We start from the raw sequence: 26,301 nt of genomic DNA, 5'->3' as shown, positions 1-26,301 counted from the left end.
ATAAACACTGATGGAAAATGGGAATTGATGTTGACTTAGTAACATAAAGGCAGCAACCGCTTTGAGCAGCACCAGGAACAGGTGACAGGGACTGGGCTGGAGTCATGACTTCATCTCCTCGAGCTTCAGAGAATTTCCGTCCTTTTCGTTTTGTTTTGTTTTTTGCCTTTTTGTTTCTCCAACACTGGGTTTCTTTATGTAGCCTGGCTGTCCTGGAACTTGCTCTGTAGACCAGGATGGCCTTGAACTTATAGAGACCAGCCTGCCTCTGTCTCCTGAGTGCTGGGACTAAAGATATGCACCCTTGCCTGACTCCAGAGAAATTTCTTCGTGCTGACATCCAGATCCTTCTGAAGCAAGTACACGCTTACACATTCTAAGCTCTGATGCTCTATGTAAACAGGGGACTCTGTCTCCCTGGGGTCAAGGGGGTTTGAAGACCATATAATATATTATTTGAATAGGAAGCATTATGAATGGCTTACATCTCCTCTTAGTGTTCTATTGCTGTGATAAAACACCATGGCCCAAAGCAACTTGGGGAGGAAGGGATTTATTTCATTCTACAATTCTCAGGTTCAATCTTGCATTGCTAAGGGAAGCCAGAGCACGAACTCAAGGCTGGACTCTGGAGGTAGGAACTGAAGCAGAGGTCAAGGAAAAATGCTGTTTATTTGCTTGTATCCCGGAACTTGCACAGACTGCTTTCTTACGCTATCTAGGACAGATGCCCAGAGTGGCACCATATTCAGTGACCTGGGCCCACCCACGTAAATTGTTAATAAAGGACATGTACTACAAACTTGCCTATAGGCAAATCCTATGGAAGAATTTTCTCAATTAAGAGTTCCTCTTTCCAAAGGACTTTTGCTTGTATCAAGTTGACATAAAACTAGCCAGTACACATCGAGTTAGTGTGCGTTGGTTCTAAGTTACATTTTTATTTATTTAATTTTCCACTGTTACCCATCCTACCATTAACTTGACAGATTTCCTTGAGCACTCACAGTGTCGCAGACCCTGTGCTTGGTGGCCCCTAAGTGAAACACCAGTGTTCACAATAAACCTAGATCCATGCTAGCGAATCCTCATGCTCCGCTTAGCTGAGGAACTGAACCAAAATCAAACTTTCTGAGCTCTTGAGCTCCCTGTTTCTACTTGCTACTGTCGACTTCTTACTCAGAAGGCCCTGTCTAGACAAGAGTTACATGGCTTAGTTCTACTGGCATTTAACCAGCATCCTGAGATTAGGTGCTACAATCGAGCAACAATAACAAGGGGGAATTGGGTTGTCTCCAGGCCAGCCCAGACAGGAGGCAGCTCAGGCTCCTCCTTGTCTTTCTCTACAGCTCATCAGACCGGATGGCTCTGGGAGACTAAGAGGGACAAGATGGCCAGAGCCTGAGTTCCTGGTCCATGTGTGGACAAAGAGAATCTGTGCTCTATAGTTGCCTTTGGGTTTCCTGTGAGCAAGAACTAAATGTCTGTTTTGAGCTATCATCCATGTCTGGTAGTCATCTCTGTAAACTATCCGGACAGACTCCAAACAACGAACAGTCATTTTCATGGTGGTTTCAGCACTTTGGTCTCTAGTCTCTCCATTGAGCAGGTGCGCAAATGTTCACCACAGCTGCTTTTCTGGGATCTAGAAGGGAACTGTGAGAGCGGATGTCAGTAGCTGTCCAATGTCCTGGATTACACAAGCCCAGTGTTTTTGGGTGACTTAAACTTGCCAGAAGCTCTCTCTGCTTCTGGGATTTCTCTGAAGTGGAGAAATGTCATTGCATTCATGAACTTGGCAATTCTAGGGCATCCATAGTTCTCCAAGCACTGGAAAAATCCTTAGTCAGTGATGATGCCACACAATGTCTAAGCATTTTAGTTTCCCACGTCCCTGCTGTGATGACGTTGACTATACACATTATCTTCCCTGCGTTTTCACTGGACACTGACTCTGGTCCCTCAGGATCCTACCTGACAACAAATTTAACCCTTTGTAGGATGATTTCTCATAACTGGTTCTCACATCTTCCAAAGTGAACTACTTGAATTCCTGTGTCAATAATGTCATTTGTAAAACCTAAAGAAAAACAAAGTCTCTGTAACTCTTTAGTTACCCATGTTTGCTGTGTATTCAAATGAATACTCCCTAGAATTAATCGTTCTAACTTTCAAACTTCACAGTAGGACTGTGTTTGCAGATAGGACCTTTAAAGGAGCTACAATGGAATAGTAAGTCGATCTGATGGGCACTAATTCCATCTAATTGATGCTATCACCAGACGAATGAATTTATAACATGAAAACTGGCATGGTTGACAGTTGTGCATAGAGGACCTAGAAAAGCCACCATGCTAACAACTTCAACTTGGACTACCAGACTCTAGAAACAAAAGAAAGGAGATTTTTGGTGTGTGTTCTCTCTCCCAACTTGTGCTATATTGTTACAGACACCTAAGAAGAGCAACATATAAGCCTGGCTCAATGCCATTCTTGTTGCCTGGTGGAATCTAGTTCCCATACATTCACAGAGGATGTGGGTCCTGACACAGCAACTCAGTATAAAATCACTACCAGAATCTGAAACCCAACTTCAGCTTGGTGATACCCGGTAGACACTTGTTTTGTTAACCCACCGGCAAGAGGCCCTACCAGCAGCTTTACCATAAAGCAAAATGTTTTGATTTTGTGCACAATCCTGGTGTCAAACCTGCTTGATCTAAGATTAAGAGTGAAGGGTTGTGGGGTTAGGTGAGCCATAAGAAGAAGCAGGAGCCTAGAGGAGTGTGTTCTCTCAGCAGGATGGCGTGGTAAGCCTGGCCTTGTCTAGATCAGATCAATGCTGATAAGAGGAAAAATGGGGCAAACAGCACCCAAGCAGCCTCTGCTACCACAGTGATCTCTTCCCTAAGACACAGCTTTGCCTGCTGGGAAATTTCCCTGAGTACTCATTCTGAGAAGCTGTGGTACCCCATACTGCAGCAGAAGAGCGTCATGACACAATCAGTTCCTGGAGGTTATCTACTTTTCCAAAGAGTAGGCTAGGCTTCCTCCCTTCATTTTATACAGGAAGAAAATTTGGCCTTAGAAGAACACTAAAATAAAAGAGTACTCCGTATCTCTACCCACCAAGGCCTATCAGGGTAGTCCTTCTAATTAGACAATAAAGCTGTTTCTGAGCACAAAGATAAGCTCTTTCCTCATTAACTATCTTACAGGCCTGCTTGACAGCCTTGACACTCAGCCCATGAAATTGTATGGTACATTTCCAAAATAAACCCATCAATATATATAAAACATGGCTTTATAATTAAGTTTTCAAGTCCTGAAAAGGTTCCTTCATAAGTTTGATTTCTTTTTCTTGATTTTCTTTAAGTGATTTGCTGATGTCTTACAATTATTTTTTTGTCTTTTCCTCCATTTTTTTAAAGGGAATTTCTCATTTCCTCTTTTGGAGTTTTAAGTATTCTCTTGAAGTTATTTTTTTGGGGTCATTTTCTTCTGCTTCTTCCATATTTATTTGTTCAGGTCTTGCTGTTGTAGGGTCTTTAGGTTTTACTGGTGTTGTGTCGTTCTTTGTGATGTCACCCGCGTTCTTGCCTTTTCTACTCATTTTTTCCTCTAATAGGTGTAGTTGAGGTTGTCTGAGATTCTATTGAATAATCTTCTAGGTGCCAGTGCATCCAAATCTCAGATGGTTGTTCCCTGTGTTCCCAGTTCTAGTTGCCCTGTCGGTTACTCTGTGTTCCTAGTGCTAGCTCATTGCTCCTGTGCTATGCTCTGCTCCCTTGGTGTTTGCTGTCTTAGGCCTACTATGGACTAGGTTGCCAGCTTTGGCCTCTTTCTGTAAAACCTGCTCTGGAACCCCTCCTGAAGAAGTTCCTGGCTTGGAGTTGGACCTGGGATGTTTCTGGCTCCAGTCTACTGCCTTGGAAATTTCACGCTCATATGTGCCCAGACCCACAGAGGACCTGCTTACTCCCTCAGAGGTCCCAGACTCATGCTCGGACCTGCAGAGTTTCCAGGTTCCTGCCTACTCCTTTTGATGTCCCAGACCAATACCCAGACCCACAGAGGTCCGGGCTCAGCCCTACTTCCTCTGAGGACCCAGACTCACGGCTGGATCTCCCGAGATGTCTGTTTCCTGCCTATTCCCTTAGAGGTCCCAGGTTCACTCATGCCCAAACTGGCTAGTTCCTGGGAGGTCCTAGACTCACGTCCAGACCCACCGAAGTCCTGGCTTAGGTCTACTCTCTTGAAGTTCCCAGATTCACATTTGGACCCTCAGCGGTCTCTGGCTCTGCATCACTTGCTCAGCGGTTACTCCCTTATACCTGTTCTGGTGGAGATTGCAGACTCTGGATCTGGCTCAGTCCTGATCTGCCAGTATCCTAGAACTGGGTTGTCTCCCGGGGCTGGATTTGCTCCTGGCTTCTGCTCCTGGTAGAGCTTTCTCTCTCTCTGTCCCACTCAGGTTCTGGTGATCGGTGACTCTGAGTCAGGTCGCCGGCTCAATCCTGATCCACCAGTGTCCGAATTTATCAGCCTTCCTTGTGAGTGAGGGGGTCTCATACCAGTGTACTGAGAAAGTAGCTGCATCATGAAAATCCTCCCTGAGCATGGTGGACAACTACCCGGAGCTGCTGAGATGGCATCCCACCCTCAGCTAACAGTCCACTCTGTATTTCCTCTAGCACACTGGGAGATGACACAGCTGGAGCAGAATAATATGCAGCAGGGGTGGGATGGCAAAGGGAGTGAGCAGACTCTGCTGAGGATCACCTGTGCTGAAGCATCTCCAGCTGGATTCTGTGCGTTCTTTGTAGGCAATCACAGCCGCTCTGATTAAGATGTCACATTTAAGGAGATCTCTGAACACTGGCTCGGGTTCTCCTTTTAGGTGTAAGATGTTTGGATGAATGTGAGGAGAAGTGCTAAAGATTTTTATTGAAGTGATGCACACCCCATGCAACCTTGACAAGAGGGTATAATAATATTCCTGAGAACCACAAATCAAGTGCTATAACCAGTGTCCGGGTGATATCAGCCAGGTCCCATCCAGCTTATTGTTCATGTTTGAAGGAACGCAGGAGGATTAAGAAATGGCAGGTAGGAAAAGTAAAGACATAAAAGCAAAGACAGAGACACAGGATGGAGTTGGGAAGGCATCCAGTAAGTACTGAATTCACCCACATTTATTTCACATAGTCTTTATGTATCCCAATCCAAACAGGAGGGGGATAGCAAAAACCTTCTTTATCAAGATGCAAGGGACAAACAAATCACCTCCTCAATATCCAAATCATCAAGTGACCATGCCCTAGGTAAAAGCGTTCTGTTAGTAACCACACCCTAGGTGAAACCTCCTAGCATAACCTTGAAGGTGTAGGAATAGGCCAGACCTCTCTGACCTTTGGTCAAGGTGGAATGGATCCACATCGGTGGACACTGACACTCAAGGAAGTTTATACCCATCATGGGCTTTGTCAGTGGATGTCTGTCAGGTGTTCACAGTCAAGTGGACCTGTAGCAAGAGTGGATACTGAGTGTTTCTGCAGTTCATGCACAAAGCACCTCACAGATCTATTTTCATGAATCAACAGAATTCTCAACCCACTGGGGAAAGCAAAAAAGGGGGGATTGGGGGCATTTTTTCATTACAGTTTTGTTTAAAAATTATTGAAAATGAAGAGAAGAAGAGCTTTAAAATTAACCCACTCGTGGGTGGGGAGAAACTAGGAGGACTGGCGGGAGAGGAAATCATAATTAGAATATATTGTAAGAAAAGAATCTATTTTTAATTAAAGAAAAAGAAAGAAAGGGAGGGTGGACCTATTCTGGAAGCCAGTATTCTCTGTACCATGCTCTGTTCACATTTATTTATTATATTAAAAATGTCCACAGTTCAGATTCGGATCAATCCTCCACATTTCAAAAGAGAAATATACGGGCCCTTTTACATCTAGAAAATCTACTTGTTTTCTACTTGGTGCGTGGGTTTCATTGCCAGTTTGGAGCAGCCTGTCCTGGACACAGATCTAGTTTACCTTTAGAAGTCTAGTGGAAAGACAGAAAGAGGGCACAGATTATTCCCTGTAAGACCTAGTCTGAAACCTTTTCCCAGTTTCTTCCTACACTGCATGTAAGTAAATAAAACATTCCAGAAAATACTCTCTTCTCTGGAGTGGTTGCCATGGAGCTTACAGCAGTCACTTCTTCCACATGCTCCCAGTCATACCTGTGGGGGGAGGGGGAGAGGAGCCTGCACGGGACATCAACTGTGAGTGACAACCCTCTTCTCAGAATAGTCTTTGTGTGTTCATAGTAGAAAGACGCCATCACCGCTCAAAGGCATAAAAACTTCCAAGAACTGCTTAGGGAGCCTAGCAGCAAACTGTAGAGTATAGGAGTAGCTGCCAGCAAGGAGGACTTTACAGGTGTGGGCTGCATACTGGTTGTGTGGCAATTCACAGGAGTATAGTCAACCTGCCAGTGGCCACACCCCTAAAGGAACAGACACTCCCCACCCTAGCAATCAGAAACTTTCCAAAGCTTCTAAGTTAGTGGTGGGGGCTCGTGGCTCCTTCCCTCCATGCTGGAATGTTGACTGGCTTGATCTCCTGCAGGCAGCCACAACTGCTGTGAAGTCTGGAATGCATTGGTCCTGTCATGGCAAGAAGGACATGGTTTTGCTCTAATTCCCCCTGACCCTTAGGTGTGCAATCCCTCCTCCCCTCTTTCACAATGACCCCTGAGTTTTAGGAGAGGACGACACAGATGCCCCATTTGTGCCTGAGTACCCCACTGACGCATGCTCTCTTTACATTTACTTGTTGCTGGGACCTGGAATCAGTTCCCAGCAGCCACACAGGGACAAGAACCTGTAACTTCAGTTCCAGAGAATCCAAGTCCTCTTCTGGCCTCCACAGGCACAGCAGACACACGATGCACAGAACAGCATTCAGACAGAAAGCTTACAGACACAAAATAAAATTGAACAACACTCAAAGAAAAGATATACATTTAGAAGGCAGTTTGATATTATTTCCATTTATCAGATAATAGTAATAGGATCACCCTCAGTGCCTATGAGCTCCACAATCATGGCTTCTTGGTCAGATTTAGAGTAGCAGGTATGAGTTTCCTCCTGTGCAGCAGACAGTAAATCTGACTAGAAGGCAGTTGGTAACTCCTATAACATTTATGTCACTATTGAATCTATAGGTCATTATTGTAGGTCACAGGGTTCACAGCTAGGTAAGGCTGTCCATAATTCCCACCCCACACCCTACCTGCCACCTCTCTAGTACCATCAAAGCAAGCCAGTAGAGTGGCAGCTTCCTGCTTTGTACCAACTTGATTTCTCCTGCCATGTGACCAATGGATGTGTGTGTATTGTCTTTAGTAGCAGGATCTTGCTGTCAATTTTTGTTGGGCTACCAGAGCAGTGGCAAGAACCTGTACTGTTTTGGGGTTCTCCCAGACACCCTTGACTTACAACTTTAGTGGAGGAATCTCAGACCTGGAATTCAGTTTTAGTTTGGTAAATGATGGCTTCCGAGAGGAGTGCTAGTCTCTATGTACTGTAACACCAATTAATATTTTATATGAATATACATATATATCAAAATAATTACTTTTCAAAAATCTTTGTTATTAACCCCCCATTCCCAATCCTTCCTTTACCCTATCCTCTCATCCTTCTCCTCACTTAATCCCCTCCCATTATCCCCCTTCCCTAACCCATTTTTCCTTTGTTTTACAATCTCCTCTCTGACTAAGATCTTCCTTCTCTCTCCCACAAATGGTACTTTTCTGAATTCTATAGCTAGTCAAAATTAAACACAGAAATCTAAAACGTTGACACTAAGATATATAATGAGTGATAACATATGACCTTTATCTTTCTGGGTCTGGGTTACCTCACTCAGAATGATTATTTTCTGCTCCATTCACTTACCTGAATATTTCATAATTTTATTTTTATAGCTGAATAAAATTCGATCATACAGAGGTATCACATTTCATTATTTATTTATCAACTGATGGACATACAATCTCTTTCCACATCCTAGCTTTTGGGAATAAAGCAGCTACAAATATAAATGAGGTTATGTCTCTATAGTAGAAAATAAAATGCTTGGGCTGTTTACCAAGGATCTGTACATTTCCAAGGGTCACATGATAGATCTGTTGCTAATTTGGGGGAAAGTGGCACACTGATTAAGGAAGAGAACTTGGGGAGGCAGGCTGATGGAATACGTGTGGTCTGAAAGAACAGGGACGAGGTGGGGAAAATAAGAGAACTAGCAATGACAGGGTGGAGCAAGAAGTGCCGAGTGGACAGTGGAAATAAGAGAACCTCTGATGACACATCTAAGAAAAGGCTGTACTGAAACCCGTCATGAAGCATGATTAATAAAAACCCACAGAAGAAACTGGGGTTCAACCAGAAGACCACAAAAACAAAGCAGCCAGCCACTGGCCCTTACATCAACCTCAGTTCGAAAATGGTGATCCCTGCCTCCAGGAATCTCAGAACAATACTATGACTGAGAGCTGTCTCCTCCCGTTTTATAATCCTCTCTATTGCTGGGATTTAAGGCATGCACCACTGGGATAAAAGTCATGCACCGCCCGGTATTTATGGCAAACTAGTGTGGTTACTGGGATTAAAGGTGTGTGTTACTATTGCCTGGTCTGTAAGACTGATCATTGGGGCTGGTTTGCTCTCTGATCTTCAGGCAAGATTTATTTATTAAAATACAAATGAAATGCTGCAACACTGTCTCTTGAAAATAATCTTTCAAAAGACATTGAATTCTTAGTGAGAAGTTTCAAAGCTCAGAATTCTTAGTGAGAAGTTTCTATTTAAGAGCTTAGGCATTAGAAATAATGCTGTGTTTCTTGATTTATTTTAACTGCTATGTGTAGGAAGTGGAAAAGGTTCAATCTTCCACCCAAGAAGACTAAGCTCACAACCACCTCAGCAGCTAGATGTAGCTTTTACTTCCCCAGTTTCTTTCCTGTGGAAGGAAATGTCAGACATTTTAGCAAATACTTAAGAATGAGCAAACATAATTGAATGCACAGTGATTAGAACAGAAAGGGATGGATCGGTTCAATGTGGGAGTAGTCCACCCTCAAATGCCTGCTCTACAAGCTAGTGTGTTCCCTCACAAGACGGAGGGCACTAACACATAGGTGCTCTTGACAGAAACACTAAAGGCAACTCAGACAGTAAAGGAGGCAGACAAGAGTTTAAGGTTGCTTCCAAGCACGAGATTTTAGAACTCTAGGAAATACACATGCAAGAATGTTAAACTGCGAATCCAAATCTTGGAGCTAAGGTGTTCAGAGGCCTTGAGTTGCTCTAAAATCTCCCATCCCTCTCTGGGGATGCAAAACCAAAGCATCTTCTGCCTGCTAAGCTAGTCTCTGCCTCTGGATGGCTCACAACACTGAGGTTTGACTGCCACAGGAAGAAAGCTTATGTAAGAAGTCCTTGGGTTAGTTTATGGACCTCTGTTATCTGAGAATTGGGCAATGACTTTGCAAAAAAGAGAGAGTGAAATCCAGGTGGGTGTGGCTTAGAGGTCCCACTAGAGGCCCAGAGAGCTCTGGGTCAGGGATTTTCATTTGGTTGTTTTATGTAAATTTGCAGAGTGAGCAGGACTTCAGGGGCTGATATAAAGCTGTGGGCAGGACCAGTGCTTTCCCTCCAAGAACCAGGCACCTCACTGGACCCTGAGGTACTGTCCTTCCATGATGTGGCTCTGTGCTTTGGTCCTGATCTCTCTCACTGCTTGCCTGACTCAGGGTGAGTACTCTTGGATAAAAGCCCAAGGCACACATTTGAAATTCTCTTGGGCACTTGTTTACGGAGCTGCATGTGGGAAATGTGGGGAAAACAGGCCTAGTTTCTAGGAGGTGTTGCTAATTCAAACCCTCTAGCTACAGAGGGGACACATATTCTAAGCCTCTTCATTCTATATCAGGGGCAGAGGAGGTCCTGGATAACCTCCTGCCTCTGTAGCAGGAGTTAATAATTTACCTCCTATTCTTTGTCTAGATTTCATGGGGCATGGAGAAAAAGCTAACCAAAATATTGAAAGCATAAACAACAGTAACAGAAAGCAGGGGTACATCCTAGCTTGTGTCTGGACTCTGTGTTCTTGGGTAAGGTACTACGCTTTACAGCCCAGACTACTGTGTTTCTAACACAGGGACAACAACATCTTCCTCACTTAACTGCATGAAGCTGAAATCAGCGGCTGTGCCCATAGCAGTCCAGGATGCAGCCTGCTCTAGAGGAGATGTAGAAAGGGGCTGACTTAAAATGCAGCAGACTCACAGATAACTTGGCATGTAAATCATCATACCAAGAGCAGCCGGTGTGATTTATTATAGCACTGGGGTCTGAAGGCCAGGGCAGAGTGGAAACTGGTGGCAAAGGTCTTTGTTGCGGTTTTTCTTAGAAAGAAGGAAGGAAGCAGAGGACAGTGGTGTAGCCTTGGCTGGTTAGGGCTGTTTCAAGGGGTTCAGAGATGTAAAGGCTGGGCTTGGTTTTCTGGTACCTAGTTTTAACTTATCAAGACAGGTTTGATAGTCCAGGCTAGGAGACCCAGTATGTCTCTGCAGTGGTTGGACCCCAAGAGTGACAGTTCACCCCAATAAACAGAGCTTCAAATGCCAAAGCAACATGTATAAAAATCAGATCCATGGTCAGTGCAGGGGTTCAATGTGGAGCTTTGGCAACCAAGTGGAGGGGGCCTGAGGTTCCCGGGGAAAGTGACAACTAATGTCTTCAGGAATCATGCCCAGCTCTGTCTCTGGCTGCAGAATCTACTACCCATTAAGGGCAGTGGTAATGCTGGCACTTCAAGACTTTGTCTTCTCTCTGGCTGTGTGGCATTTTGAGGGTCTGGGAGCAGAGTGTGAAGCAGGATGAGAAAGGGTTCAGATTTATGTTTGAACATTCCTGCTCTGCTGTTTTCCATGGCAACGACCTCCTCATTTCCATCTTCAGGAAGGTCAGCCAGGCTGCTTGTGATTCCTGATTCCTCATCTCTAACATGGCCTTGATAGTCGCTACCCTCAAGGGTTTGGTGAAAAAAACTGAAAGATCTGGAAAACACATCTGCCATTTGCTAGGTGGTCAATAAGCACACATTCCAGCAGCGTCTGTAGCCCCATTCACGCCTCTGTCTCTATGTCCACATTTCTACTCGGAGCAATCTTACTTTCTTCACACCTCAGTTGGGTGGCTAACGATCTTGAGTTGACACAGGCCACACCTAGTAATTCCAGCCCAGACTTTACCCAGCTTTTCCGAATCTTGGCAACCTCTCTCCCCTTTTCCCTTGGGTTCCTAGTACTGTGTGCTTCCTTCTCCTGCTATGGTTCTCAGTTTCACATTAGCTCTCCCCAGTGTATAAACTTTTGATCTTTTTGACTCTTTCACATTGTTCTGCTCAGATGTGTAAGTCATGATGTGTACTCTCATTTTCAAACAGATAACTAGCTGCCCACCACTGCCCACCTTCCAGCATTGAAATGTTTCCAGTTTTCTTCTTAATTCTTTCCCCTAATTATAAAATGACATTCTAGTACAGATACAGATGTCTTGGTTTCACACAAAATAGCAATGCTAATACCCGTGGACATTTCAACACACATACTTGGTAAGAAAGCCGTCCCAGTGGGTCGGTGACCTGAAAGCAAAGGGAACAAAGATGAGATTTGTTATTAGTAAATCAAGACATGGACATGTTCTATTTTATTTCATTTAAAAAATATTTCTTTTATTTCTTTGAGGTTATAACTATTACAAAGTTTCTCCTTTCTCTTTCCTTCCTGAAACCATACTATATAACTCCTTTTGTCCTTTTTCAAATTAATAGTTCTTTTGAGTTATCAAATCTAGACGTTTCTCTTCTTCTATGTCTATATGTTTTAAGAGAGTTATTTGCATATTGTCTGTATCCAATAGGGTCTAAATGAAAAATTGGAGGATAAGGTCATGTCCTATGAAGGACACCCTAGGAAATTGTGCATCTGAGTGCAAACAAGAGATGTCAGAGTTGGCCATGATCAATGCGACGTATCTTTTGGTCTTTTGTAGGAGAATGGGGTTTGTTCATTCAAGTCCCACAGCAGGTAGAATAGGACAGGTGTGCAGCTTCAGGGAAACGAGGGGCTCTCTGATGGTTGATCAAGAATGGAGCCAATGTTACACCAGTTCCTGATGCCCACTCTTTTCTCCTTTAAATAATCATGCTCAGAGGCCCAAGAAGAATGTTCTAGAACCATTTGTGTTTGTTATTCTTGTCCACTAAATGAAACCTAATCCTTAGGCAGGTATTTGTGTCTTCCCTGACATTCCCCTGCTTTTCCAAGATCATCGTCCATCTTTTCAGACTGCACCTGGTGATGTTATATGCCACTTGCCCTGCCCAGAAAGGTCACATGTCACACTGTTTCTAGTCCTCTTCACTGTTTATTGAAGCTTAACCATGACACTTTTCATCTTTCCTAATTCATTCTTCCTTGATGGAAAGTCACAGTTCCTCTGAGATGACATCCTTCAGAAGGCCTCAGTCCTTTCAGCTGTTGTGGTCCCTTTCTGTTCCTCTTCCAGGTCACAACCTCTGTTTTACCTTATTTAGGTGAAGTGTGTCTGTTGTTCCTCTCCCTCCAAGAACAGCTCACAAGCCTGGTGGCTAACCTCCGTTCATCCTCTCACAGAGCAAGCAGCTCGCACTGAGGGCCTCATAAGTGAACGTTCCCACAGGCTTCTAAGAGAGAAGACAATGTCTGGTTCATTTTCGATGTGTTTGTTTGTTTGTGTTTTTTCTTTCTGCACAAATGTGATTGGATGATTTTATACAACCAATCCAGTCTCCTTTTCTTATCATTTCTCTGTTAGGAAAAAGTTGTCCTTATTCTTATTTTACATGGGATAAATTGGAACCTCGTAGGACTGAGGAGACTTGTTCAAAGTCACATGCCCAGGACGGGACAAAGCCTACCTGGAATCCAGGTCTGATCTTTCCTTTCTGATGTGTCCTCATTTTCTTCATGTCCACCAGGACACCCATCCTCACCACCCTTGGTAAACACCATACATGGCAAAGTCCTGGGGAAATATGTCCACTTAGAAGGATTCAAACAGCCTGTGGCCGTCTTCCTGGGAGTCCCCTTTGCCAAGCCCCCTCTTGGATCCCTGAGGTTTGCTCCACCACAACCTGCCGAGCCCTGGAGCTTTGTGAAGAACGCCACCTCCTACCCTCCTATGTAAGCCCCTGGGTTGAGCGTGGGTCACTTTAAATGGGGATATCTGTCTCAGTGTGGTACAGGGATGAGTCAAAGGGATCTTATGATTGGCTATACTTTCTTTTAAATTTTAGTCATTTTTTCTATTATTGAAAATAGATATATATATAATATATTCTGATTATGGTTTCCCTTTTTCTAAATCCTCCCAGCTCCTCAACACCTCCGTTTTCCTTTGGATGCATATCCTTTCTGTCTCTTGTTAGAAAACAAACAGACATCTAAGGAATAAATAACAAAGTACAGTAAGATAAAAACAGAAACAACAAATTGGAATAGAACCAAACAAACAGAAGCAAAGGAGCCAAAGTAAAAGTGTGAGTAACACCTATAGATACAGAGAAACACATGTTCACACACACGGGTAAGAAACACCTATAGATACAGAGAAACACATGTTCACACACACAGGTGAGTAATACCTATAGATACAGAGAAACACATGTTCACACACACGGGTGAGTAACACCTATAGATACAGAGAAACATATGTTCACACACACGGGTGAGTAACACCTATAGATACAGAGAAACACATGTTCACACACAGGAACTATAGGTACAGAGAAACACATGTTCACACACACAGGAACTATAGGTACAGAGAAACACATGTTCACACACAGGAACTATAGGTACAGAGAAACACATGTTCACACACACAGGAACTATAGGTACAGAGAAACACATGTTCACATACACGAGAACTCCACAAAAACAAAACTGGAAAACCTAATATGGACCCATTTGAAGAGCAGTATAAAAACATAACAGAGTAGAAGCTTCTTAATGTACATACATATAAGGCAATCTAAGTGAAATTGCCAAGTAACAGGGAGACAGAGCCCCAACTAGACATCTCTCATAACCAAATACAGACTCCTGTTCCAGAAATGGGTTCCATCTATTCTAGCTGTTGTCTAAGGGGGACCTTAGTGAACTGTAAAACAACCCAGGCTGGTTTTGCTCTCCACACACTGACAGTAGAGCCCAATTGCTGAAGACAACACCAGCATAACTCACTGAACGTGGAGAAGTTGAACTGGTGCCTACACAGAGCCCTCACGCCGTCAGAGTAGTGTTCCTGGGATGGAAGGTCCTCTGCACCCTCTCAAAAGAAAAACGTAAACACCAACCCAGCTACAAACCACCCACCTTACAATGGTAATCTGCCTGCAGGACATTTTGGTGCAAAAGTAACATGAAGCTTATGCGAGTGATGAACCAAGATCTGGTTTGATTTAAGACACACTCCATGAGGTGAAAGCCATAACCAACACTGATTGGGTAGCCAAGAACCAGAGACTAGATAGCCCAGGGATTTAGGGTAAAGCCAAATACTACTGTTCTACAAAAGTAATGCAGCAAGAAAACTATGCCTAATGACATTCTGCTGTTCTCAGCAATCCATGATCATTGCTCAGCTGTCATCAGAGAAGCTTCCTTCTGCAGCAGGTGAAAAGCACTACAGAAACCCACAGCCAGATAACTTCCAGAGAGTGAGAGACCTTGGGACATTCAGTCCTAAATGGGTTGTCTCCATAAAAACTCTCCCCTCATGGCTCAGGGAACTCTGTGGAAAAGGAGGTGAAAGAGAGGAAGAGCCAGAGGAGGTGGAGGACACCAAGGAAAAAAGGCTCTCTAAACACAGAACAACCGACACACCTCTGGACTCCCAGCAATTGTGGCAGCATGAACAGGGCCCACACAGGTCTTCCCCAGATGGGGTCCTAGAGTTGAGAAGAGAAATGGACACATAGTCCCTAACATCGAAGCTATCTCCAATCCATAACTAGTTACAAATGAAAAATTAATTTTCTCCATAGATGCCTCACTGAGGAAACAAACCACGCTAAGGGCAGGCCTCATGCCTAGTAGTAGATGACCAACAGTAAATGAACTCAGTGGCATTTTTGGAGGTTCTTTGTCTCATAATGTTTCATACAGAACTATGTATGTATAAGACCTCAGTTAGTGGCATCTTTGGGGGTTCTTTGGCTGCATTCTCATGGCATCCTTAAGAATGCTGTAGTACCCCAAAGTGATCCCAATGCTGTCACTGTCTTCCAGTTCTCTTTATTTATTTCTTACGGAGCCAGATATAGTCTCATTTCTATAACTGTATTAGGGACCAAAAAAATTCCTACTCTCATGGACACTATATATAAATTAACAAAGCAGTTGTATATCACGTTTTATAACTGCACTATTTCAGGCAGCAGATATATTTCATGTCATTATTTCTCTCTTCTTGAATCATGACATTTCTTGGGAGTAGAGTACATAAATGTCTGGTAACTAGGACACAGCCTGAGCAATGTTTCTACTGACCCTGTCAGCCTAGCCAGTAGAGTATAGAAGCCGAAAGGACGCAAGTGGTCACAGAGCAACCTCCCAGCACCCAAGGCACCTACCAATGTCAATTCAGCTATGGTCTACTTACCAGTGCTTCTGAAGATCTAGGGTCCTACTCTTAAATGTCTTCCTGCCTTACCTTGTATTTTCTCTTAAAATATTTGCTCCTTTGATATTCTTATTGCAAATGTAATAATATGTACATACTTCAGAAAAGTTCACGCAAGCAAAGGCAGAAATGAAACTCATGTACCTTTCAATAGTTAGACTCACTATTCACCACTTTAAAAAGGATCATGTATATAATGCCACCTTAAACAATTGAATATGAAACCAAAGGTTATCAATAGTTATATTTAATTGGGTACATAACTGTAACTTACTGATGCAGTGTTTAATTTGGGGACATAGAATCATTTTTAATGTCAATATTATAAAGGATGCTGTAATAAAAGTGTTTCAGACAAATCATTACACACAATTATTGATGTCCTAGGAGAATATCCAAGAAGCGACATTTCTGAGGCAGAGTATCTATGTAACTTTCAAAAAAAAAATGTTTCTAGAAATTCCCGAGTCACTTTGCATATGGGTCAGAGTACCATACCCAAGAGGGGAATGTGTTGTCTCCAGAAACCAAATATGCCCACTAAATGTTGTGCTTCTTTCCTGGTGGTGACATGGACCAGGCACAATAATTTATCCGTCCCCTAAGAAGGAATACCTCTGTGTGCCCCCACATCATTGGACTCCTAGGAATTTTGAATTTTGGTTGGACTTATTCCCATCCTCTGATGTGCATATGTATTACCAATGAGTTCAAAGTGGTTGCTCCCTCTTGCTCACTTGCTGCAATCAACATAATGTCATCAACATAGTCACCACTGTGGTACTGTGTGGAAGAAACAGATTCTGAAGCAACAGTTAGGGAGCTGGAATGGGACCAACCTAGGCCCTCTGCATGTGTGTGGCAGGTGTGTAGTCTCATCTGTTTGTAAGGCTCCTAGAACTGAGATCAGGACCTGTCCCTGGCATTTAGCTGGCTTTTGTGAACCTGCTCCCCATGCAGGATTACCTTGCCCAAACTTGATACAAGGGGAGGAGCTCAGTCCTGCCTCAACTTGATGTGCCCTGCTATGTGCAAATCCATGGGAGCCCTGCCCCTTTCTGAATGGAGACAAGGAAGGAGTGAATGGGAAGGAGTTAGATGGGAGTCTGGGTGGGGGTGAATGGGAGGAGAAGAGGGAAGGGAAATGTGGTTGGTACATAAAATAAATAAGACAATGTTTTAAATTTCCATAGTAATTCCATAGAATTAATATTCCATAGAAATAAAAAATGTCATCCAGCAAATTATTCCCAAATAATAAATTTACCGAAAGAATCATTTTGTCTATTGAACAAACAGTAACAATCATAACAATAAAAATTGCGATGCTGCATGTCTCTAAATACCAGTGAAGCTGATCTCTTCACCCAATTTGAACTCTGAGTTTCTCTTCCTATTCTGAAGAGTATTAGGCTACTTGTTTTTGGTGGTCTTGGGAAACATCCCAGGATGGAGGTGGAAGGTATCCGAAGCTCTGAGACAGTGAGAAGTGCCACCTCATGCTCCCTGTTCAGAGTTAGGAGGCATTTATAGATCCATGGGATTCCCTTCAGGAGATGCTTTAGTCACTGGTTCTCCATCAGTAAGATAAATCACCAGTGCAAGCAAGGTTGGGCCTTAGACAACATGACCAGGGTCAACCTGGTGCAATTTGGGTGTCATTTTTCCTTCCCAGGTGCTCCCAAGACCCAGCGGGAGGGCAGCTGCTCTCAGCACTCTTCACCAACAGAAAGGAGAGCATCCCTCTCCAGTTTTCTGAAGACTGTCTCTACCTAAACATTTATACTCCTGCTGACCTGACAAAAAACACAAGGCTGCCGGTAAGCCCGTTCATCACTGGTCCTGACCTGTGGATACTAGCATCGGTCTCTTCCATGCACTGGAAGGGGGATAGGGGAAGCTGCGGGCAGGAGTACTATAGACAAGAACTGAGTCGCAAATCCAGTGACGTCAGACCTTGGTTGAGGTTGCCCTGCCTCTGAGATGCACACCTTAATCTTCCAAGTTCTCTCACACTAAAAGTAATGTGACCAGTAATAATGACTAGCCGGAATTATTCTGGTGAGAATTTGATCCCTACAATAGGTATAGGCTAATATTCATGAAACTCAATGTTGAATGTAAGAGAAAAATGAGCGATCCAGGTGATCAACCTTTTAAAATTTGAATAGATTTGATTTAATGTAACCAGTATAGTCCCAATACATATAGGACTTCAGTAGATTCTGCTAGTGTGCAAATAAATTTCTTTGATTTTTAAGAATTTGCAATTTGTCAAATATGACTATTAAGAAATTATTCATAGTGACAGTCAGACTAACACAAATGTTATATTAGAAACAAAACATAACTTTCTCGTTAGATTTGAAGTTTTCATAGAAAGTTTCTTTAATTGGGTTATAAAATAACATCCATTTTAATATGCACAAATGATTCCTAGAAGGACCATGGGAATGAATTGTTTAGGAGTTTGAGGTACAAGAAACTAGTGCAGTTTAGGAAGTACTTCAGGACCTGAATTTGGTTCCCAGAACCTAGTAGAGGGCAGGATCTGTAATCTCTGGGCAGGGAAAAGAAATGGGTGGTTCTCTAGAGCGCAGTGGTCATTAGCTCAGCAGAGGTACCAAGTCCTAGATCCTGCTGACGGGACCCTGCCTCAAACAACATTGAGCAGGGTGCCTAAGACCGGACCTAAGGCTGACCACTGGCCTCCACATGTCCACATTTGAACATGGACATATACTCAAATGTGTACATTTGCACAGAGCCGTACCCCTGCTGCGGAATGCCCTGCCTCCTTCTTCTGAATGTTCCAAGGACTAGAGGGAGAGCACAGTGATACCACCACAAGTTCAGCTCCAAAGGAGAAAACAGGGTTCCAGACCCTCAGTTCTTTTAAGTCTCTCAGGCTTTGCTCAGGATTTTCTTCATATACAAAACTAATAGTCCAGCCAGGCAAGCCTGTTAGCACATGGAAATCCCATTGCACAGAGAAACACTAGACTCCATACATTCTCATGCTTAAAGGTCCACAGTGACATCCCAAAGCAAACTCCAGTGTAAGGTTCCTGCATCCTAAGTCCCCATGGATCATCTTTTTGGTGTTTTCAGAAACTATCATGTAGTTCCACTCAGGATAAATCCTCAACTCCTGCAAAGCCCCGAGCAGTTCTTTTCCTTTTCAAACAAGTCAAATACAAGAGACCAAGTGACAATGAATTCCTCAAGGATTCAAGGTAAACTGGAGCATCCATCCTATCAGGCCCTGTCTAGATATGTCTAGATATGTCCTGGAAACCCCATAGGGCTCTTTGCTAATCAGAAGACTTAGAGCTGTGCTGCACCATTGCCCATTCTCAGAGGAGCCATAGAAACACTGAGTGCACGCTTCCCCAGAACTCCCGAGGCTGGGGCTGTAGCTTATGTAGCGATAAATGTGTAGCTATTCTCTCCTTGTCCAGGTGATGGTGTGGATCCATGGAGGTGGAGTGGTGGATGGGGCATCCACCTACGATGGACTGCCCCTCTCGGCTCATGAAAATGTGGTTGTAGTGACCATTCAGTACCGCCTGGGCATCTGGGGTTTGTTCAGGTGAGATACCCGACATTCTTTCTGACACATTAGACCCTGGGATCATGTGCTTTCTGTTACTGCAGCACACGGCACGGGATATGTGACTACAGAGATTCCCAACTTACTTACCTTTGAACTAGAGATGCTAAAAGCCCAAGATTGTGTGGTTTCATCAAATGAGTCATTGTTGGGAGACTCTGGTTGTGTCACTACATGTTATATAAACAAAAATAGAAGCTGATGGTGCAGACAGATGATATGGTGGGAAAAGGATCCCAAAGAGGGGGGTAATGTTGCTTTAAAAGATTAACTCATTCTCTAGGGAGTATCCTGGTCACAGAGAACTGGATTAATCCCTTTCCAGAGCAGCATCTACAGAGACCAAAAGAACCTTCCTCTGAGTCTCAGATTTCACAGGTCTCTTCACTGCCTGATAAGTCCCACAAGACAGACTAGGGCAAGGAACTGGGTCTTTGGTGGCAAACCATCTGCAAACCCTAATGAACAATACAAGTCTTTGCTCCAACCCTAGTCAAAGTCCCGTGTGTCTAGACTGATACTGTTATAACCATCTACTGTTATAGGTCTATTACTTTAATATTACAACTTTTCTGTACAGGGCTGAGCCTGCTCTGTAAGACACATTAAGTCCTGTCATTCCTCTGCACAATGTTTCTGTCTTACTTACAATGATACAGAGTCTTTGGCAAGGCCACAGCACCCATTCCTCCTGCATCCCACAACAGCATCTCTCATGCTTCTGTTCCTGCGGTCCTTGTAACCTTGCTTCTCCTGCTGCAGCTCCCTCTTCCAACGCTTGCAAGACTCACTCGTTCATTTTATTCAGACCTCTGTTAACTGCCACTGACTAACGAGGTCTTTTCTGGCTACACAATCTAAACTACCATGCTACCATTGTATTTTATGTCCAATCCTAACACCCCATTTCCTTTAGACCCAATTTTATTTTTCCACTAGCTTTTTCTATATTTATTTCTTCTGTTGGTCTATGTACTTCATCAAGAAACAACTGTAGCTAGAGATTTTCTCTGTTTGTCTTCAGATGAGTCCTAGCATTTAGACCCTGTTGTGTGCATGTTGGGAGGTTCCTGAGTACATAGTACCTGGAGGTTGACTGTAGGGATCACAAAGACCATCACTGTAGTGATGAGTGGATAAACGAGTGTTCCTCTTGATAATATGGAGCCCAGCCTTAGTTCAGAGAGCATACTAAGAGCCCTAGTTCAGAGCACAGCCATGGCATCTCTGTTCCAACTCACCATTGTCTTACAGCACAGGCGATGAACACAGCCGGGGGAACTGGGGTCATTTGGACCAGATAGCTGCACTGCACTGGGTCCAGGACAACATTGCCCACTTTGGAGGAGATCCAAGCTCTGTGACCATCTTTGGAGAGTCAGCAGGAGGTTTCAGTGTCTCTGTTCTTGTAAGTGTTTCTAACTCCACAGAGCACCAGATAATCCAGGTGAATGGCTGGGTTAAAAAAGAGCACCTGACAGGGGAACCCACAGAGACAGCTCACCTGAGCACATAGGAGTTCATGGACTCTGGATCAGGACTTAGGGAGCCTGTATGGGATTGACCTAGGCCCTCTGCATGTGTGTGTGTGACAGTTGTGTAGCTTGGTCTATTTTTAAGGCTCTTAAAAGTGGGATTAAAGCTGTTCCTGATGCTCAGCTGGCTTCTGTGAACCTGTTCCCCATACTGGATTACCTCACCTATCTTTGTTGCAGGAGAAAGGGCATCAAGCGCTCATCATCCTTACATGCCATGCTTTGTTTAAGCCCATGGGAGGCCTGCTCCTTTCATAATGGAGACAAGAGTAGTGGATGGCATTGGGTAGATGGTAATGGAGAGGGGAGGGGAGGAGAGGAGGGAGGGAAAACTGTGGTAGGTATGTAATAAATGAAAAAAGTTAATTTTAAAAAAAGCATGTGAACAGAGCCCTAAAGATGAGTAAGTTACTGACTTCTCCTATTAGCATAAACTCTCTTCCTTCCAGGTGTTGTCTCCCCTGGCCAAGAACCTCTTCCACAGGGCCATTTCCCAGAGCAGTGTGGCCCTTAATCCTTGCCTGTATGGGAGAGATGCCAGACCCCTAGCGAAGGTATGTTTCACCTTGGACACATCCTATGCCCCTTCCTCTGCTCACCAGGAAGCCCAAGTGTCTTTCTTGCTGTGGAATGCAGCTGAGGTGCTCCAGGGATCCCTGAGGGAGAATGGGTATGCAGGAAGGCTACTGCTTTAAGGGCACACTACACTTCGTGTGTAACATGTTATCTAGGCCTCCAGCCATTCTACCCACATTTTAGTATATGTAAGACGTGATCATCTCCTGCTCATATCACCTGTGCATGACCCTTGTTTGTGAGTTGAGAAAGTAAGACATGAAAAGAATGAATGATTTGTCTAAGACAAGAATATGACAAAGGTGGGAATTGAAATCAGATAGTGAAAACAGTTTCTGTAGCCACACTTGACTCTGAGAACATTAAGTTCTTCTTGTGCTTCTGGGGAGAGAAATTAGATCCATTTGATCAGGCACCAGAGGCATAAGATTGTATGATAAGACCCTGTCAGTGTTCTACTCAGTAACAGGAATTACACTCCAGGACTCGGTTCCTGGATTTGCTGGTCTAGAATTCTGTCCGCAGTCATCTGTTGATTTAGAAATTAGGAAATGGTAGAATCAATCCACTCTCTGCATCGAGGAAGGGAAAGGATATACTCTTGGTTCCTAATCTCTTACAGAAAGTGGCTGCTATTGCTGGCTGTAAAACCACCACCTCAGCCGTCATGGTTCAGTGCCTGCGCCAGAAGACAGAGGATGAGCTCTTGGAGGTCGCTCAGAAAATGGTGGGTGTGTCCATCCTAGAAGCCCCACCCTGTATACCTAACCCAAGGTTTCATGTGTTCAGCTATGCTCTGGCTTCATATTTCATTAAACAGTTTCCTGTCTCTCAGAACTGTCAATCTTCTATCTAAGTTGAGATATTTTCATTTCTTTCCTGTTATGAAATACTTCAAATATCAGAAAGCCAATAATAACATGATGAGAAATTACATGACAGACCCCCACACACTTTATCAAAACACAGTATTTTGAGAAATGGCATACTGTGTAAGGAGTTCAGCAATGAGTAAGCCCAGACTCAGGGATCCTGGAGCTGGGTTCTGTGTGGGTTGCAGTTTACAATAAAACCAGTGAGAAGTCAGGGCTCTGGAAGGCGGCAATAGTCAAATGATGAGTCTACTGATGGGGACTGTCTTGAGCCAAGAGCACTTTTCACCAGAGAATAACTGACTCCTTGACTAAGTGTGGGCTTCAAGTCTCCCACACATAAGAAAGGAAAGTTTGAAGCACCTATTACCTGGTGATCCTTATTCTTAGCCACGCGTGTCAATGTTTGGAGATAGAGCTTGAGAATTCACTGCAGTTAAACAGAAAGCACCATAATCAATTGTTTGTGTGTGGATTTTACACTTATAAAACCCTTCAGTAATTTAATTTATGATCTTGCTGTATAAAGCGTTAGCCCTGAAAGTGTTGTAGATTAAGAATTTGAATTGTGCAATATTTTAACATTGTCGTTTTCATATTTTTAAGATATAAAATGTTCCCTATTCCCACATATAACTATCAACCTGAGTTTTGGGATGATACATACAGCAGAAAACAATTGAAGAAAATGTCACAATTTATGCTAGCCGGTGTAGAAAACAAACCCACAGCATACTGGTAGCACACTTTTCTAGATTTTCCAAGATACACAATTAATGTACTAGGATTGCCATCAGACTTTCTACCAATTTATCTCTGAACTATCAATTCATCTTCATAACCAAATCCTGTTCATCACTTTTTTCATCAGTCTAGTAGGGATGCATCTAAAACTTTGAACTAATCCTTTTCCGGACTAATCAATCATTATCCAGGAATTATTCAGTCAATCTCAACCAATATACCTTTGTCAGACCTCAAAACAATAGTTTGTTAAATATCTACCTCTTCCTTTTCATCTACATTTTTAATAAATTCACATAAATAAACAGTACTTGTATTGACCAGCTACACCTATACATCCATGTGATGTCTGTGTGTCTGTCCATTTATGATCCATACAGAGGGGAGCTAAAAGGGAAACCATGAGATTATACACTAAATGTTTTCCTGATCACAGCCGAGAAAAGGCCAGGATGCAATGTGTTTCAGTGTGAGTGCAGGATTTGGGGTTTTCTCATCTCAGAAGAGAACAATCTTCAAGATACCTTGAACAGAAAAAGAAATGTGTTATACAGAATTTTCAAATATTCAAAATATCCTGGAACAAATAGCTTAGGATGTGGCTAGATCTAGACACTTTGAATATACTGTCGGGAATGTGTCGATCTCCATTCCTTCCCATTTGTAATTGAAGAAGGGTGTGGGAGTCTTCTCTCTAAACTAGTTTGCTTTCTTAGCAGGTTAAAGACCTTGGAATTCTAGACTAACACTCTCCATGCATGGAAGACAACTATACTAAAAAAAAAATTGTAGCAGTAATGTTAAGGGTATACTCAGCTTCCCAGGCAGAGTTTTACCAAGATCTCTGACTTGCATGAAGCAGACTGTAGAGAGGGAAGACGTTAGGAGCAGAAAAACCAACTGGGAAGTTCCATCACTGCATTAATCCAGGCAGGACACCTGCTGGACACTGTGCTTTGGATCACATGCAGTTGTCTGCATTCCTGCAGCAGGAGGAAAGAAGGCAAAAGGCAAGGGTGTAGTGGAGGGAAATTGGGGTTCTGTTTTCCATCCTGGCTTTAGACTTATCTTCGCTTTAGATACTGTGCACCCGTACCACTACCTTGACGTAATAACTATACTCTCCATGGGAGCCAACAGGGTGTTGTGCTGGAGAGAGGAGAGGACGGGGAGAGATGAAAAAATAGAGATCACAGTCAGAGGCCCGAGACATCCTCTGCATGCCCTGGAGACCCTGAATGGGCCCCAGGCCCTGTCTCTTCACTGCTGCTGCCCCTGATCCATCCTGCTGCACCTTATGCCCAGACCCTGAGGACACAGCATAGGATCCTCTAATTCTGGTCCCAAAAAGGAATAATCAGGAGAAAGAACCTAATATTTTAGGCTGAAACTCAAAGGATCTGCTTCTGTCTAAGGGAAGTTCCTCACCCACCTTCTCTGATGATTTCTCCACAGAAGTTTGGTTCTCTTGATTTTGTTGGAGACCCCAGAGAGGTAAGGACCTTTGCTTTCTGTAGGTGAGTGTTGAATCTTATGAATTAAATCCCAGGGAAAGGACTCTCCTTTGTAGAATTCTACTGTTCCTTATGTGTTTTCTGCTCAGACCCAGTGAGGGAAAGTCACTAGCTTGGGTAATACAGCCATGGCAACCAGGAGCAGGGTAGTTGATTCCCAGTTCAGTGCTTGTCCTCAGCAACTGTGTCCCCTAGAGTCACCTATCCCCCTCCCGTGCACATTTCCTGCCTCTAAAATGACACTGTCTGGGAAGGCTGAACCAGACTTTCAAATGGCTGAGATGACTCGCTACGAGTCCATGAGCCCTCACCGAGGAGCCCAGTTCTCCAGGGAGGACAAAGGGCAGATATATGAGAGGGGCCTGACTGAGATCTTGGTGATGAGGATACTGCCCTGCTCCAGCATCCAGAACGCACGAATGGGGCCTCTCCTCTCCCTGTCCTTCTCCCTCCTAGCTCTGACCAGGATCTGGTGATGTCAGGTATGTAGCATCTCCAGTTTTGTCCCTTCTGTTCCCTCCCTGTGGAATTCCTGTTCTTACTATGTGCAAGGAAGAGTTTAGGAGCTGTGGTGTGAAACAGACAAGATTTCCTACTTTTTTGAAACTGCTCCTCTGGTGGGGTCTCGTATCAGGAAAATAAATTGGTAAATTATGTTGTGATTCTGGCAGTGGCAGAGGAGAGAGAGCTGCTGAGTGGTTTGTGTGAACGGCAGATTTAAGTTATGGCTTGAAGAGCCAAGTCATGCTAGAGGGAAATGAAGTCAGCAAACTGAAACCTAGAAACACTTCCCTGTAGCTGAAAAGGCCTGTTACAGTGTGCTTTAACTAGAGGCAGCCAGGACAGAAACAGGCTTGAGTCTGGGGAAATGGAAGAGGTTAAGATGGAGTTATTAATTGATAGACACAGGATGAGAGACGGGTACCCAGGAGGGTCTGAATGGAGCAGAGAAACCTGTTGAGTTTATGAACATCCCTTTGACTGCAACGTGAAAATAGGTTATAGAGTAGGGGCAGGGGCTGTGCAGAGTCCACTGTGTTACCACAGCATAGGCAAGGCATTCCGGTGCAATGTGTCGGGTCATGGCAGGGTGGAAGGAACCACCAGTAGGTGTGGCATCAGGAACCTGAAGCTGAGCGTTCTTACGTTGACCTTCAAGCATGAAGTAGACACTGTAAACTAGAAGTGATGAACCTTTAAGCTCTCCTGTGGTTGACATCCTCCCTACAGCAAGTCCACACCTTTTAAATCTCCCCTAAAAGTGTCAACAACTAGGGTCAAAGTGTTCAAATGCATCCACTAAAACCACACACATGCAATTGTATAAAATTTATAAATTATAATAGATTTATAATTTCAAATTACGTACAATTTTATATACATACATAAAATTGTATATGATCTGTTACACATTTATACATATATATACTTTGCTCAAGACCAATTCCCACAATACCCATTCCCTGCCAGTATTCTTTCTGGCTCCCTGGCACAGTTCTGTTTTTAGCAACTCATAGACGTTGCCCCATTTAGGACCCCGACTGCCTGTGGTGCAGCCACATGAGTCCGTGTGTTGGCTAAGCACTGAGATGGGCAGAAAGTGGAGTCTGATGGTAGCTGGGGAAGGGTAATCACAGATGTTGCATTG

At 43.6% G+C, this 26,301-nt stretch overlaps 1 protein-coding gene across 1 annotated transcript in view; it reads left to right on the top strand.

Moving 5' to 3' along the window:
* Positions 1-9,514: 9,514 nt before the first annotated feature.
* Positions 9,515-26,301, top strand: part of LOC121447076 (liver carboxylesterase 1-like) — a 32,002-nt gene continuing 15,215 nt past the window's right edge. The window contains exons 1-9 of the mRNA XM_041650113.1: positions 9,515-9,579; positions 9,665-9,820; positions 13,092-13,296; positions 17,475-17,619; positions 19,261-19,391; positions 20,667-20,820; positions 21,397-21,501; positions 22,146-22,250; positions 24,595-24,633. Coding sequence (XP_041506047.1) covers positions 9,766-9,820; positions 13,092-13,296; positions 17,475-17,619; positions 19,261-19,391; positions 20,667-20,820; positions 21,397-21,501; positions 22,146-22,250; positions 24,595-24,633 — 939 coding nt within the window. The 5' untranslated portion in view covers positions 9,515-9,579; positions 9,665-9,765. The remainder of the gene's footprint in view (positions 9,580-9,664; positions 9,821-13,091; positions 13,297-17,474; positions 17,620-19,260; positions 19,392-20,666; positions 20,821-21,396; positions 21,502-22,145; positions 22,251-24,594; positions 24,634-26,301) is intronic.

This window comes from Microtus oregoni, unplaced genomic scaffold (genome assembly GCF_018167655.1).
Source record: "Microtus oregoni isolate MIOR12 unplaced genomic scaffold, Mior012 000004F_ref0000308, whole genome shotgun sequence".
In the NCBI taxonomy this organism is placed as follows: domain Eukaryota; kingdom Metazoa; phylum Chordata; class Mammalia; order Rodentia; family Cricetidae; genus Microtus; species Microtus oregoni.
This window is presented reverse-complemented; position numbering and strand designations above follow the sequence as displayed.